At 47.3% G+C, this 17,601-nt stretch overlaps 1 protein-coding gene across 7 annotated transcripts in view; it reads right to left on the bottom strand.

Annotated features, from left to right (window-relative positions):
- Positions 1 to 15,887, bottom strand: part of LOC147033370 (uncharacterized) — a 56,069-nt gene extending 40,182 nt beyond the window's left edge. The window contains exon 1 of one of the 7 annotated variants that reach the window (XM_085853941.1): positions 15,208 to 15,887. In XM_085853941.1, the coding sequence (XP_085710067.1) occupies positions 15,208 to 15,852 (645 nt within the window). In that variant the 5' untranslated portion in view covers positions 15,853 to 15,887. Of the gene's footprint in view, positions 33 to 4,912; positions 5,969 to 6,235; positions 6,610 to 8,492; positions 8,897 to 15,207 lie in introns of those variants that run through there. The other 6 variants (XM_085853931.1, XM_085853948.1, XM_085853983.1 and 3 more) reach the window with 6 other exon arrangements.
- Between the last annotated feature and the right edge of the window lie 1,714 nt (positions 15,888 to 17,601).

The raw sequence follows: 17,601 nt of genomic DNA, 5'->3' as shown, positions 1-17,601 counted from the left end.
ACCAAGCCAGGAACCAAACGGAGGAAGAAGGAGAAGGAGAAGGAGAAGGAGAAGAAGGAGAAGGAGAAGAAGGAGAAGGAGGAGAAGGAGAAGGAGGAGAAGGAGAAGGAGGAGAAGGAGAAGGAGGAGAAGGAGAAGGAGGAGAAGGAGAAGGAGGAGAAGGAGAAGGAGAAGGAGGAGAAGGGGAAGGAGGAGAAGGAGAAGGAGGAGAAGGAGAAGGAGGAGAAGGAGAAGGAGGAGAAGGAGAAGGAGGAGAAGGAGAAGGAGGAGAAGGAGAAGGAGGAGAAGGAGAAGGAGGAGAAGGAGAAGGAGGAGAAGGAGAAGGAGGAGAAGGAGAAGGAGGAGAAGGAGAAGGAGGAGAAGGAGAAGGAGGAGAAGGAGAAGGAGAAGAAGGAGAAGGAGGAGGAGAAGGAGGAGAAGGAGGAGAAGGAGGAGGAGAAGGAGGAGAAGGAGGAGAAGGAGAAGGAGAAGGAGAAGGAGAAGGAGAAGGAGAAGGAGAAGGAGAAGGAGGAGGAGAAGGAGGAGAAGGAGAAGGAGGAGAAGGAGGAGAAGGAGAAGGAGGAGAAGGAGAAGGAGAAGGAGAAGGAGAAGGAGAAGGAGAAGGAGAAGGAGACGGAGAAGGAGAAGGAGAAGCCACCATTCGCAGCTAGAGCCGAGCAACCGGCTCAACTTTCTTCCAAACAAAGCAGCTCTCCAAAAAGCCTACTGAGCCAAGCAGGACCCGAAGCTCTGCTGAACAACTCCTCTGCAGAAGCAAAAAGCTTCCGAAGGCCTCAACCCTAACCCAAGCCAAACAGGATCCGAAGGTCTGCTGAACGACTTCTCTCAACTCCCGAATGAACCCGAACAAAGAAAAAGGATCTCCTCTTTATCCTTCTCTGCCCCCTCCCCCACGCGACTCATGCCCTCGTGATCCATCCCCCGCTCAATCACAGGTGGGAGGGAGTTGTTGACATCATGAATCACGGGACGGAAGGGCTCTTCTTCCTCTTCGCAGAAGAGGGAGAGGGACGTCTCCATTGTTCGTTCCCAAACTATTAAATCGATCTGCAGCGCATCTAATCGATTTCTAAACATTTAAACAGTGGAAGGTGAGCTATCTTGGGAACAAGCACTTATCGACATAGCTGACTAAAGGAACCTGTATGTTGTGTGCAATCAAATTCCAAATTCGAAACAATATATTACGAGCAGCGGTACCCGGCGTTTCCTGGCAACTCCAGGTCCCTCTTCCCACTCCTGCCCTTCCCCTGAGGGACGAATTAATCGATATGGCTGAAATAATGATGCTATAGATGTTCATCCTCATCGCCATGTCATGAATCTAGGGTGTGTTCAGTTACCAAGTTTCTTGGAGAGCGCTTTTCAAGTGGCTTAAGCACTCCATGAGAAACCATTGAGAAGGAAAGGCTGGCTCAGCAATCACGAGCGAGCTCCTTGGTAACAACACACCACTGGACGTCTCAACAGCATACAGTGCATGAGTATTTTCATTGTAATGAAAACGCACCTCCTTCAGACCCCACACATCCACCCAGACACAAACTCAGCTTTGTATATTAGATTAGGTGACAGTGAGACACCTCGCACAAAACTACCATGTTTGCGTGATGTTTCCTGCTCTTGTTAATCAATTGTTCTTCTTCTCCCTCGAATAGTAATCAGCAAGTAAACTCTGTCCATCATATCATTTTTCCATGAGTTTTAAGTATGTTATTTACAAAAAGGCTCCAATCATTAGTGCAATCCAGCTATTGCAGACATTGCTGCGTGCTGACATCATGCGAAGGGCCGTATTGTTTTTTTCATACTTCGCAAGGAAGAAAAGGCGGGATATTCATTGCAAATTCTGGTAAGTGACATGTCACTGTCTCGCAGACAGAAAGTAACTGCGTTTGACGTCCCAAAAAGGGTTGTTTTTTTTGTTGCTGTTAAATTAAATATCACCATTTTCTTTCCTCCGCATAATATGACAATTAACATACCTTCATTGGGCTGTGTATGGTAGACAGCTGCCATGATCGCTGCGGACAAAACATGCATTACCTCATTTGAGCCGTCACCAAAATGTTACTTTTTTTTTTCTTCAAAATGGTATCTTCATGTAATGATAGAAGATGCCTTCTTCAGTGTTCAAATTTATATGAGACCTTCAAAACAACCTGAGTTACGTGGAGAGAAAAAGATGGTGGCAATTTCTGGACAGCTGGAGGGCATGGCCTGCAAGAATGGGTGGCACTTATGACCCACAGACACGAACGCAGCATTATATATATATATATATATATATATATATATATATATATATATATATATATATATATATATATATATATATATATATATATATATATATATATATATATATATATAACACAAAGCACACACAAAAAACACAGTCTGTTTCACCTCATGAAACCCACCCATCAAATGTGGAGATAGTAAACAACAGCATCTTGCATGTACACGCACACTTTGAGACTTTGGGCATGAGCAGTTAAAACCCACGCTATCTTCCTGGCAAAGGCCTGCATGCATGCAACGACCTTTGCATCCCACTGGTCGGCTCACTCCGAATCCGATTCGTACGTGCAAGTCGCCTCAACATGGAGGGGGGGGGGGTCAGAGGGCGAAACCGATTTGTAGCATGATATCTCAAAAACTTGTGGACGGATCCGGATGAAACTTGGTGGACAGGTTGGGTGTATGACAAGGATGAAGTGATTCGATTTTGGTGAAGATCCGAATCTGATAATTTTTTAAGTGATTCTTTACCATTGAGAGATCGGCCTATACCAATTTAGATCACAATATGTCAAAAAGTTGTGGACGGATTCTTATGAAACTTGGTGGAAATGATGGGTGCGTAACAAGGAAGAATTGTTAAATTTTGGTCAAGATCCGAATCCGGATCCGAGAATTTTTTCAGCGATTCTTCACCATTGAGAGATCGGGCTAAACTAATGTATAGCATGATATCTCAAAACGTTGCGGACGGATTCAGATGAAACTTGGTGGACAGGTTGTGCGTGTAACAGACGAATTAATTCAATGTTGGTAACGATGCGGATCTGGATACGAGAGTTCTTTAATTTTTCAGTGATTCTTCACCATTGATAGGGCCAAAACGATTATATAGGATGATATTTCAACAATGTATTGGGCCTGATGTGTTCTTGTTGACCAGGCATTGCATGATGGAGGCATGAGCTCTACCGAGTATCCTTCGTGGTTATATTTGTATTTATCTATGCTGAAGTGACGGGTCGTATAATGGAGGATCATACAAAAAGGAGAAACGTCGTGCAAAATAAAATTTCACATTTTCAGTGAGCCAGCCACCGCCTGTTGCACCGCAGAACAACATGTGGTGAAGAACGTATGTTTGTTCAAGTCGATCGTAAGTTCATCTGAAAAAAATAAATTTCCATAACCAGGAAATTATAAAAGCGAGGATCTCCAAATTTGTGACTGGTAACGACAAATGATACAGCTGTGAGCTGTTAAAATATGAGCGTGAGGTGGTGGTTGGGAGGGGGGAGGGGTGCGCGCGACGTGGCGGAGGGGTGCGCGCGACGTGGCGGAGGGGTGCGCGCGACGTGGCGGAGGGTGCGCGCGACGTGGCGGAGGGTGCGCGCGACGTGGCGGAGGGGTGCGCGCGACGTGGCGGAGGGGCGCGCGACGTGGCGGAGGGGGGCGCGACGTGGCGGAGGGGGCGCGACGTGGCGGAGGGGGCGCGACGTGGCGGAGGGGGGCGCGACGTGGCGGAGGGGGCGCGACGTGGCGGAGGGGGCGCGACGTGGCGGAGGGGGCGCGACGTGGCGGAGGGGGGCGCGACGTGGCGGAGGGGGGGCGCGACGTGGCGGAGGGGGGGGCGCGACGTGGCGGAGGGGGCGCGACGTGGCGGAGGGGGGCGCGACGTGGTGGAGGGGGGCGCGACGTGGCGGAGGGGGGGTGTAGATAATCTTACAGTTTGGAGCGACGTCTTCTTCTGCTTTATTGTGGGGATGGCATCCTCTTTCAGTCGTGGAGGATAACCACAAGATCTCGCCATCTCTGATGTTTCATAACATCGCTCTGTGAAATGTTCGGAGCAGAAAAGCGAATATTTTGTAGGCCCGATCCACACGCGGGTATTTCGGACAAATCTCGTCCAATTTCTGGCAACCTTTGGATCTTTCGGCCAATTGGTGTCGCATGAAACCATTTTGGTTTATATTACTACAACCACGAAGAATGCACCGAGCCGGCATATTTGCAGAAAATTATTTTCCGTTCGAGTTAAATTGCTCCGCGTGCGATGAACCCAGAAGCCAGGTCGGATGTGGTGGTCGACTCCCAGCGGTGACGTCACGGCTCAGCGAGGAGGAAGAAGATGAAGATTTCGACTAAATTGCAAAATTACTGACTATAAATCGCAAAGACACATGATGTCTATTTTGTAGGGGATCAAAGGAGAGATCAGCGTCGAGGTGGTTTGATCGTTTGGGTTTCCCCTTTAAAATGATGCAAATTGGTGTCAAAGTGATGATGAATCGAGTCAATCGGAGTGTGCATGGTGAAGGGGGGGGGGCTGTTGTGTGGGGTTGTGAAGGGGAGGGGGTTGTGTGGGATTATGGTGTGGGGTGGGGAAGGAGGGGTTGTAAAAGCTTGGCGTTGTAAAAGCAAATGCCGACAGTCCGCGTGTGAGCAAAATGTGTTGGACAGGGATCAATGCTTTGTACGATGTGAAGAACTTGCGGACAATCGTTGCGAATAAAGAGAGTCGTGCACAAATGAAAACTACCCCGCCCGGTGTGTTTACCAATCCGTGGAAGTAAATGATCTTTCAACACTCACGTCGACGCAAATGTTCACAACGAAACAAAATGTAAACAGTTTTAAACAACACAGTTCTAATTATAACCCTCACCTTGTGAACTCTTGATGAAAGGGAAATGGGAAGGGAGTTCTCAAGTCTCGTTTTGCGTTTCCGAGCTCGTTCTGTACTCGTTTTGTTCGTGAACCCCGAATAACAGACGTGATGGTAAACCGTCCGAAGCCGACGGGTCGAACTGAACGGTCCAGAGGTGATGATGCTCCGCCGAGATGCGATTTTCGGCGCCATCGAGGTTTATCCATTCATTCGCGCAATCACAAACCTTCTGCCAACTCCTCTCAGAGAAACGGACCATTCGACCAATGATCTTTGGGGGAAAAGATGAACTAAACAGAAATCGTTTTTTTTCCCCTTGGTTGAAGTCCGTTTCCGTTTCCGTTTTCCGGCATCCCTGGCCGCCGCCATTTTGTCTGAATCACCTTGGTGACCCCGCCCTGAGAGAGAGAGCGCGAGCGGTGAATTTGATTGGTCGAGACGGCGTACTATTTTTCCATTACTGCTTAACTGAAGGGTTTTTTATTTTTTTTTTCGAAGTGAAAAAGACGATTTGTGTTCCACAGTTCTCAGAAAACGTAATTCGATTGAAATAACAGCTTGGTTTAAAAGTCTGTAGGAAAAAAAAAAAAAACAACATTGAATCGGAATTCCACCGCCGTTGATGTATTCGTGAAGCGCCGTCGTTTACACCGCCTGATGTAACACGTTCAATTATTCGGGTCTGTCGGTTGTGGCCTGGGTGACGTCCGTAAAAAACAGCAAGTTTCCTGTTCGGAATTGTCGTTAGCTCGGAGACAAAAAAAATAAAAATAAAAAAATATTAAAAAAGCGTGATTACGGATCACCATCAAGACTGTCCATTCCTCCCCTCCCCCGCGGGAACACTGCACATGAGTTTTAACGACGCATTAAATAATTTTACAAACTCAAACCGTCAAATCAATCGCTCACAGATTCACAAGATTAAATTAAAAAAAAAAACAACACATCGTCACGTTCAACATGTTCCCTGAATCCGGTGAAGTGCCGGAGCCGTGACGTCATCGCCAGATCCAAATCTACAATAAAAACTTTCAAAACGACGTTCACCGTTTGAGTGTTAAAATGAAGCACAATGAGCACAATTTAGGGCGATAAACAAAAAAAAAACATAAATAACATTCACCCGCACTTAATGCCACAATTAACAATGGAATCCCTTTTGAAGGAAAAATTCAGATAAATTCCGTCTCAAACCACCGTCTCTCGACCAAACGATAATAATTTAAGAAATGAAGAGAAGTTTTTAAATCTCACGATTTAAAAAAAAAAAAAAAAGTTAAGACCACGTGGTAAGTTTCACGGGAACACAAAACCGACCTTGATTACTGGGTGCCGCCATCTTTAAACCGCAGAGCATTGTGGGATATTTTATGGATTATTGAAATTACATCTTTTTTTTAATTCTTCAAAACAATTACTTCAGAAGAATCGTTGAAACTGTTTACTTACAATACACGAGTTCACTTTTAAAACCTTTTACCTCAACTTAAAAAAAAATATCCACCGACAAAGCATCAACATAGAAACCACTGGCGATATAGATAGTTACACTTCTGTGGTGTGTTCCGTTAGCGAGCAGCTTGCTTGATTAAACGAGCACTCCAATGGAAGGGAATGCTCGGCACCGTAAAACAACATGGCGGTCTCCATGACAACAATACTACCGTGGTATTGAACTGTATACAGTACCCCTTGAACCACACCACAACCCCCACTCCCCTTCACCACCCCACACCACAACTCCTCCTCTTCACCAAGCAAGACCACAACCCCCCCCTTTCACCGCCACACACCACAACTCCTCCCCTTCACCAAGCAAGACCACAACCCCCCCTTTCAACTCCCCAACACAACTCCCCTTAACCACCCCACACCACAACTCCTCCCCTTCACCACCGAAGACCACAACCCCCGCCCACCTTTCAACACCCCACACAACTCCCCCTTCACCACACACACAACCCCGCCCTTTCACTGCCCCACACAACCCCCTTTCGCAACAACCCCCTCTTCACCACTCCACCCCACAACTCCTCCCCTTCACCGCACACACAACCCCACCCTTTCACTACCCCCACACAACCCCCCTTCACCACTCCACAACTCCTCCCTTCACCACGCATACAACCCCACCCTTTCACTGCCCCACACAACCCCACCCTTTCACTGCCCCACCCCCCCCACTTCGCAACAACCCCTCTTCACTCCACCCCACAACTCCCCTTCACCGCCCCACACCCCCACCCCTCTCCTTCACCGCACCACACCCCCACCCTTCACCGCACCAAACCCCTCCCTTTCACCGCCCCACACAACCCCCTCCCCTTCACCGCCCCACACAACCCCCTCCCTTCACCGCCCCACACAACTCCCCAACCTCCCCTTCACCACCCCACACAACCCCCACCCTCCCCTTCAACGCCCCACACACCCCCTTCACCGCCCCCACACAATCCCCCCTGCCCTTCACCGCCACACAACCCCCTTCACCGCCCCACACAATCCCCCTCCCCTTCACCGCCCCACACAACCCCCCTCCCCTTCACCGCCCACACAACCCCCTCCCCTTCACCGCCCCACACGCCCCTCCCCTTCACCGCCCCACACGCCCCTCCCCTTCACCGCCCCACGCAACCCCCTCCCCTTCACCGCCCCACGCAACCCCCTCCCCTTCACCGCCCCACGCAACCCCCTCCCTTCACCGCCCCACGCAACCCCCTCCCCTTCACCGCCCCACGCAACCCCCCCCTTCACCGCCCCACGCAACCCCCTCCCTTCACCGCCCCACGCAACCCCCTCCCCTTCACCGCCCCACGCAACCCCCTCCCCTTCACCGCCCCACGCAACCCCCTCCCCTTCACCGCCCCACGCAACCCCCTCCCCTTCACCGCCCCACGCAACCCCCTCCCCTTCACCGCCCCACGCAACCCCCTCCCCTTCACCGCCCCACGCAACCCCCTCCCCTTCACCGCCCCACGCAACCCCCTCCCCTTCACCGCCCCACGCAACCCCCTCCCCTTCACCGCCCCACGCAACCCCCTCCCCTTCACCGCCCCACGCAACCCCCTCCCCTTCACCGCCCCACGCAACCCCCTCCCCTTCACCACCCCACGCAACCCCTCCCCTTCACCGCCCCACCCCCCCTTCACCGCCCCACACAGCGTGCCTGTACGTGCGTGCAAAAATTTTTTTTTTCAAACAACCACACAGGCCGTTCCTTCGCACTCGTAAACGAGGACTTCACCAAGTCCTGGTTAAGGAAAAGGTTTTTAATCGCATCTGGAGGTTGTGATGGAATTGAACGGGGTTTTGGATTCGTAGGATCATCCTTAAGGTCGACCTTGCCGTGGTTGCAGCAAAATCCCCTTCTCTCCTCGTTCCACACAAAAGCATCACATTGTGAGCATTTAGTGCATTGAAATAATGAGGTCCTGCTGAACGCGTGCCGGTACTCAACATGAACTTCCTCTCGGAACAAATCGGTATCATCGTATCGAGCAAGGTTGCGATTCTCACGGTGAGCCTGCTCTAGTCTCGCACGGTGTCCGTCCTGATGGCGCAGGGCGTCCCTTACTTGTCGGTCTTCTCGCTGCTGAGGGATTTCTTCTGCACGACGCCTTGCCTCGCGCGTCGCGTCGCGTGCCAAGCGAGCAGCTCGTGCTTCGTCAGATTCCATCGCGCGAGCACGACGCCTTGCCTCGCGTCCAGTGTTGGCTGCCAAGCGAGCAGCTCGTTCTTCGTCCGTTTCGGCTGCACGACGCCTTGCCTCGCGCTTCGCGTCGCGTGCCAAGCGAGCAGCTCGTGCTTCGTCCGATTCCATCGCGCGTGCACGACGCATAGCTTCGTTCTTTCGCTCTCGGAAACGACGACTGGATTGGGGCATTGTGTTTATCTACAATAAGTATCTACAATTATAAGTACAATAAGTATTGTTTAAAAAACGCGCAGAAGAAATCGACATAGAATACAGTAAGTCGTCACCACCCGGAAATCCGGAAGTTAAGTCCTCACTGTCCGGAAGTTCGCATATCGCAGTTACGACTATTCGCAATAAAGTTTTAATGGCCAATTATTCAATTAGCGCCAACGTATTTTGTCTTTTCGCAAGGTCATCGCAAGGAAAATCACAAAGAGAAGAAAAAGAAGAAGAAGCAAAAGAAGAAAAAAAAACCGTTCAAACCCGTGGCAGAAACAACAACCACACAGGAGGTTCCTTCACTCTCGCGTGGCCATATGTGAAAAAAAAACTTTCAAACCACGTGCCAGAAACAACACGTGTGTGGCCGTAACATGCAAAAAAAAAATTATAATAATTAAACTTTCAAACCACGTGCCAGAAACAACACGTGTGTGGCCGTAACATGCAAAAAAACAATAATAATTAAACTTTCAAACCACGTGCCAGAAACAACACGTGCGTGGCCGTAACATGCAAAAAAAAAATTATAATAATTAAACTTTCAAACCACGTGCCAGAAACAACACGTGTGTGGCCGTAACATGCAAAAAAAACAATAATAATTAAACTTTCAAACCACGTGCCAGAAACAACACGTGTGTGGCCGTAACATGCAAAAAAAAAATTATAATAATTAAACTTTCAAACCACGTGCCAGAAACAACACGTGTGTGGCCGTAACATGCAAAAAAAAATTATAATAATTAAACTTTCAAACCACGTGCCAGAAACAACACGTGCGTGGCCGTAACATGCAAAAAAAACAATAATAATTAAACTTTCAAACCACGTGCCAGAAACAACACGTGTGTGGCCGTAACATGCAAAAAAAAAATTATAATAATTAAACTTTCAAACCACGTGCCAGAAACAACACGTGTGTGGCCGTAACATGCAAAAAAAAAATTATAATAATTAAACTTTCAAACCACGTGCCAGAAACAACACGTGTGTGGCCGTAACATGCAAAAAAAAATTATAATAATTAAACTTTCAAACCACGTGCCAGAAACAACACGTGCGTGGCCGTAACATGCAAAAAAAAATTATAATAATTAAACTTTCAAACCGCGTGCCAAAACAACACGTGCGTGGCCGTACATGCAAAAAAAATTATAATAATTAAACTTTCAAACCGCGTGCCAAAACAACACATGCGTGGCCGTAACATGCAAAAAAATTTTTAAAAACTTTCAAACCACGTGCCAGAAACAACACGTGTGTGGCCGTACATGCAAAAAAAAAACAAAAAAAAACTTTCAAACCACGTGCCAGAAACAACACGTGTGTGGCCGTACATGCAAAAAAAAAACTTTCAAACCGCGTGCCAGAAACAACACGTGTGTGGCCGGACATGGAAAAAAAAAAACTTTCAAACCGCGTGCCAAAACAACACGTGCGTGGCCGTAACATGCAAAAAAAAAATTATAATAATTAAACTTTCAAACCGCGTGCCAAAACAACACGTGCGTGGCCGTAACATGCAAAAAAAAATTTCAAAACTTTCAAACCGCGTGCCAGAAACAACACGTGTGTGGCCGGACATGGAAAAAAAAAACTTTCAAACCGCGTGCCAGAAACAACACGTGTGTGGCCGTACATGCAAAAAAAATTCAAAAAAAACTTTCAAACCGCGTGCCAGAAACAACACGTGTGTGGCCGTACATGCAAAAAAAAATTCAAAAAAAACTTTCAAACCGCGTGCCAGAAACAACACGTGTGTGGCCGTACGTGCAAAAAAAAAACAAAAAAAAATTTTTCAAACCGCGTGCCAGAAACAACACGTGTGTGGCCGGACATGGAAAAAAAAAACTTTCAAACCGCGTGCCAGAAACAACACGTGTGTGGCCGTACATGCAAAAAAGAATTCAAAAAAAACTTTCAAACCGCGTGCCAGAAACAACACGTGTGTGGCCGTACGTGCAAAAAAATTAAAAAAAAACTTTCAAACCGCGTGCCAGAAACAACACGTGTGTTGCCGTACATGCAAAAAAAACTTTCAAACCGCGTGCCAGAAACAACACATGTGTGGCCGTATGTGCAAAAAATTTTTTTTAAAAAACTTTCAAACCGCGTGCCAGAAACAACACGTGCGTGGCCGTACGTGAAAAAGAAAAAAACTTTCAAACCGCGTGCCAAAACAACACGTGTGTGGCCGTACATGCAAATTTTTTTTTAAAAACTTTCAAACCGCGTTCCAAAACAACACGTGTGTGGCCGTAACATGCAAAAAAAAATTAATAACAACTAAACTTTCAAACCGCGTGTCAGAAACAACACATGTGGCCGTAACATGCAAAAAAAAATTATAATAATTAAACTTTCAAACCGCGTGTCAGAAACAACAACCACACAGGCCGTTCCTTCGCTCTCATAAACGACGACTGGATTGGGGCATTGCGTTTATCTATAAATGCGGATAAGAAATCGAGAAATTATTACAATGCAGTAAGTCATCACTGTCCGGAAGTCCGTACGTTGTAACCCGTAATGGGGAACGCGCTCTAACTTGGGAACCACTTGTCCGATTAATTTCAAACCTTTTGAAAGGCAAACAAACAGAGATTGCTGGAATTATAGATAGATAGAGTATGTGTATATATATATATATATATATATATATATATATATATATATATATATATATATATATATATTGTGGGTGCAAAACGCCAAGCAACGTGTCCTGTCATTGGTAACTAAGGCGCCCTTTCCCCATCGGCCACGCCTACGCAGCAACGTGTCCAGTCATTGGTTGGTAAATAAATGGCCATAACTTGGGAACCACTTGTCCGATTAATATCAAACCTTGAAAAGGCACATCCTCAGGTGCCCAGCAATATACCTGGCAAGTTTTAATTAGATCGGACCAGTGGTTGTCGAGAAACAGCGGTCACAGACAGACAGACAGGACAGACAGACAGACACACACAGACACAGACACAGAGATTGCTGGAATTATAGATAGATAGTTATTCACGTTTGCACGCACCATTGTGTCACCGCCACATCACAACTTTTCTCTGCACATGCCGCCATGTTACTCGGCCAAGTGAATGATTCACTCCCGCCTGCATTGCGTTATGTTTTCACCCTGAGCTCACAAAGCCAGAAGCAGGGTTAAGCAATCGGTAGCGTCCGTATATATGTTGTGCGTCATACGTGTCTGCATTTTGTCAAGAGCGTACATCAAAAACCGTTCAACGGGGGAAATTGAAACTTGACCACATGTTACATGACCATGTGATATCGCGATCCCTCTTTTGAGGTCAACATCGGCCAAAAGTCATCATCGACCAGATTTCTAAAGTTGTCAATTTTAATCCGATGAACTTGAAATTTGAAGTTGTTCATCTTTCGGCTGCTCCCGTTAGGGGTCGCCACAGCGGATCATCCGTTATGATCCGCATACTGATTTGGCACAGGTTTTACGCCGGATGCCCTTCCTGACGCAACCCTGCTCACCTCTTACGACACAGGGTTAGGGTTAGGGTTAGGGTTAGGGTGGGTTTCACCATTTCACCACCAGATTTGGGTTTCACCATGATTCCGGGCTGCTCTACACCCTGCCCAGTGCAGAGCCCCCGTCCTCAAGCGATCCTCCAACCCAAGCCTCCGAGTAGCCGGATTACAGGCGCACGCCACTACGCCCGGTTTGATGAACTTGAAATTTGAAGAGGATTTGCAAATCAAGTCACTGAATTCAACCCCCAATTATTTTTGAGGTCAACATTGACCGAATTTCTAAAATTATCAATTTTCATCCACTTGACTTGGAATTTAAACAGAATTTTCGGATTACCTCACTGAATTCAAGTACCAATTATTTTTGAGGTCAACGTAAGCCAAAAGGTCAATTGAGTGGGCCTCCCAAGTCCCAAGATGGCGACTTGGTGACGACAAATTCACAATTCTCATAATCTTTCCATTCTTGTGCACGGTTCAATGCTATCATGGTACTCGAGCAAATGCTGTCCGTCCTTTACTTTACCCGATCCTCTTGTTACAACTTCCCCAAACAAATTTATTGTGTTTGCAGCGGTGGCAGAGTGTGAGGAAGAGGGAAATAAAGATAAATAAATGAGGAGTCAGAAGGAGGAGTCCCCTGCCAAGCTTATCTACAGACACTACCGCTGTGCGTTTTGTCACGTTTCAATAACATTATGAGTATACATAACGGGTATGCTTCTGACCGTTTAATTGGCTGTAATATCGTTTTGAATCCGACCACGGCAGCCATTTTTGCTGACATAACGAAGCACATCTCTCTATCACTTGCTTCGTTTGCCGAATGGCGAGACAAGCAGCTTGCAAAGCAGTTGATACGGAATGGCTGGCTTGGAAAGCGAGAGCAAACGACTGGAACACCGCTCCCTGCTCATTCTGATCACAGACAACATGAGAGGGTTCATCGAGCACCATACCCCGCAAAGTCGATACAGGAGGGCCTTGCCGGCCGGGGGTGGGGGATTACGTTATTGAAATTCCCAGTGAGCCGCAAATCAGCGATGCGCAAACCTAGTGGGTAATGCGGAAAATAGGGTTAGGGACCTCAACTTTAAAATTTGCCCAAACAGTTTATTTTCCTGTGTTCTTATTTCACGAGCAAATACGACCCGATTGAGTGGTGGGAAGGGGGCGGGGAGAGAGAGAACAAAAAGGAGCGAGGACAGATGACAGAGGCGAGGAGGAGAGGAGATTGAGGAAGGAGGAGAAAAGAGGGAAGGGAGAAGGGAGGAAGGGGATGGAGAGAGGAGGGAGGGGACAGAGAGAGGAGGGAGGGGACAGAAAGAGAGGAGGGAGGGGACAGAAAGAGAGGAGGGAGGAGGATAGAGGAGTGGGGGGAGGGGCAGAGGGGAGGGAGAGAAGGAGGGGTGTAGGGGAGGGAGGAGGACAGAGAGATCGGGGAAGGAGACAGAGAGAGTGGAGGGAGGGGAAAGAGGAGGGACGTGACAGAGAGAGGAGGGAGGGAGGGGGAGAGAGGAGGGATGGGACGGAGAGAGAAGAGGAAGGGGACGGAGAGAGAGGAGGGAGGACAGAATGAGGAGGGAGGTGAGAGGGGAGAGAGGAGGGAGAGGGGCGGCAGGGGGAGAGAGGAAGGGGAAAAGAGAAGGGAGGGGAGAGGGGAGGGAGAGGAGAGAAGGGAGGGGAGGAGACATGAGTGAGGAGGGGTGTGGGAGTGAGGATGGGGTGAGCTAGCAAAGGGGGACGAGTGGGAAAAGGGGTGGGGTGGAGAGAGCGACGCTTTTTACTCGAGAAGGGTGGTGGGAGCAAGGAAGATGGGGAAGAGTGGTGGGGGATGGTGAGGAGTCTCATTCATGCATTTCCTTGGAGTTTTTTTTGGATGCATGCAAAGTTTCAGGCTGTAAGGTTTCATGGTTTTGGAGTTATGGAGGAGACACACACACACACACACACACATATTAGTATAGAGGTTTTTTTGAAAAATTCCTGTTGCAGCTCCTCTGAATGGATTGTGGTGCCACAGTGGTTCTGCAGCAGCACTACCCCCCTTGCCCTTATTGCTACAATCTTAACTGTGTTCCTTCTTTCGAGACAAATTCTCGTTAGATCGTGGTATTCTCTTGTCATGGTGTTGGCTGCCTGGAGCGTGAGGTAGCAATAATGCATACTTTGACTTCGCATTGTATGTTGATCTTATCATACCTGGGGATCTCGATGTATACCTGCCATGTCAACCTGAAGAATGCTCATAGGTTGTTCAGCGACCTCAACTTCTCTGAACCCATCTCCTGGTGTTGTCATTACAGCCTCCACCAAAGGTGGGCAGAGGTTATGTTTTCACCCCCGTCTGTCTGTCCGTCCATCTGTCTGTCTGTCTGTGAGAACCACATCTCAAAAAGTTATGGACGGATTCAGACGATATTCGGAAGACAGGTTGGGTGTGTGACGAGTCCGAATTGATTCGATTTTGGTGAAGATCCAGATATAGAATTCTTTTAAGTGATTCTTCACCATTGAGAGATGGCTGACAGGACAGCTGAGAGGTCCACATGCTCGTTCGAAGCTGTCTAACCTGGGTTCGAATCCCAACCAAGCTATAAACAGTCATCCCGGTGTTTCACAGGGTGATTCATCAATATGTGTGCCGTCCTTGGATGGACGTTAAACTGGGTGTTCCATCTGCTGGCATTAGTTGGTGGACATTAAAGATCCCAGAGTGAGCTATCACCGGCACCCTGAACACAAATGACAAATTCCTGCCCGAACCATCAGAGGGCATTGGATCGGCAGCAAAGTCATACCTTCCACCAATGATGTGACCTCACAGTCAGGAAAGACTGAATCTTCCACCAAACCACACACCCACCTCATTGAGGGTCTGTCCATGGACTTTGTCGATTGTCATTGGAAAAGCCACTCGAACAGGGAACTGCTGGCGTTGCCATGCAATTGCAGAGTCGTCTTCATTTGCCCAAATCAGTGTATTGTTAAGAGGCCTTGCATTTTTGCAGAACAGCCTTCCTCTGGCATTGTTTCCTTCCCCCAACTCCCTTATGGCAGGCGGTGAAACCGAGAATGGCTGCATCACACCAGCACCACAACAGATTGCTGCATTTTCTCTTTGCCAACGCACGGCATCACAGTGCCGGCATTGCATCGCTGTCCTCCCAACATCGATGGGTTGCACCTGCCTGATGCCATTCATAACATCTTGTGCAAAGCCAGCACGTCTGGTGGCTTCCACCCTTGGCCTGATACGTGCACGTTGCATTGCTTCAGCATTCTGTGCTCGCTTTGCAGCTCGCTCTGAGCTGCCTTGCCTCTGGCGGGCCTGTCGCATTGCTGCAGCATTCTGTGCCCGTAAAGCATCTTGCCTCTCCTGACTGAGACTGCTGCGTTGCTGCCTCTGTCTGGCAGCCTTGCACTTCCTTTGGAGATCATCTCGCCTTGCCTTCCTCTGCTGATCTGTCTCACCAGCTGTGGGCCATATAAATTCCACACCGTGCTGCATGCATGTTTGATATAGTTGCTGTTCACGACCTTGTGGCATACCTGCCTGTCGTACTGCTTGAGCATTCGCTTGTCTTTCACCAAGCCCCGATGTACAATGCACTTGGGCCTGGTTGGAGGGAGGAGGGATGATACATACGTTATTATAATTGCCAAATTATACTACTATTATTGTTGTTATTAATATTATTATAATTAACTAATATGTGCTTTGTTATAATGTTATTGTTTTTGTTATTTATTTTGGGATTATAATGCCATGCCATGGTAGAAAGACCAATTAAGCTGCTCTGTACACCTTAACATGGTGTGTGTTTAAAAACATGGGAATTCTTCCAGGTTCTTTGTAGTTAATTAGGCTAATCAACTCAGGAGCTTGTGATGATCGTTTTGGTGTATCACACTCCACATCGGAAAGCTCCAGTCGAACTCCACAAAAAAACATGACACACAAACACACACACACACACACCTCATATATTTATAAGAGATAGATATCTCGACCTGGATGTAAACTGTTTGTCTGCAAATTGTTACATCAATGTGTGACATCCTGGGGAAGGATGTTAAGGCGAAGCCAACTGGCCATTCCAGGAGCAATCTTCGGTGGACGTTAAGGATCCCATGGTGCAGATCAGCATGCATCACCATGAAGAAACTCAATACTCTATGTATAACATGTTAGCATTTTCCCACTGTACATTAAAGAACCTCTATGGCACCTTTTGAAAAAGAAGGGAGGGGGAGAGAGAGAGAGAGGAGGGAGGTTTTCAGTGAAGATTTCTATAAAGTGTAGGGCAGATGGACTAGGGACATATTGTGTCTACTGTCCATCCATCCATACATTAATTATCATGTCCACAGTGGCACAGCTTTGTGTTGGCTTCCCTCAGCTGCTCCAGAACATTTACATCTTGTACCTTGTCCTGTATCGGAGTTGTTGGGTGGAAGTGTTTCCCGATGTTTATCCCTTCATGCACTTTTCAGAAGATCCACAAATAAAACAGTGATCTCTAATAATAAAATCCCTCGTGCCTTCTCTGTTGAGTGTTTGAAAAAAGGAATCATTGGTGGAACAGAGGTCGAAATTCATTCAAATGATCTGGAGTTTATCTTTTATCTTCGTGGTGTAATCGATTCGACGCCGTTTATGACATGATCCTTAAACATCTAAGTTGAGTATCTCTTTCTGATGAAGCTTACTTTGCTTGTTAAAACTCCATCCTTCCTCAATGCAGCTCCATCTAAATGAGATTTCAAACAATCTTTTGTTGCGTTTTTCACTGAAGGACATTTTATGCTCCCTTCGAGAGCTTTGAAGTATGTGAGAGTGTGATGATCCTCAATGCGATTCCTTTTACATCGTAATGCTGGATGGATATCCATCTTTGGAAGAGAACTGGAAAATTTTGATAAACAATCAAGTCAAACTGAATCTTTGGTTTCACGCTCAAGGTCATTTTTTAAAACATTTTGCTCGTAACTGGCTGTAAATTTTTTCAAATGTTGATACATTATTTTTTTAATAACGTTATCTTAGTAGTGATGGTTACAATAAAAAAATAATAACAACTTCTTCCTTTGCATGCAGTGCAAGGCTGCAGGATAGCATCATTGGCTGAGGACATGGCTATGTCTTTGATGCAGTGCCCTCTGCTGGTTAAGGCACAAATTTGGAAATTGGCCTTGGTGACGGCAATAGCTCGTCGACTCTTCACAAAGGATGCCATGGGATCTTTAACGTCCATCA

This window comes from Eptatretus burgeri, chromosome 2 (genome assembly GCF_056783735.1).
Source record: "Eptatretus burgeri isolate ZD-2024b chromosome 2, Ebu_testis_v1, whole genome shotgun sequence".
Lineage (NCBI taxonomy): Eukaryota > Metazoa > Chordata > Myxini > Myxiniformes > Myxinidae > Eptatretus > Eptatretus burgeri.
The sequence above is the reverse complement of the archived record's forward strand: the minus strand, read 5'-3'. Positions and strand labels throughout refer to the sequence as shown.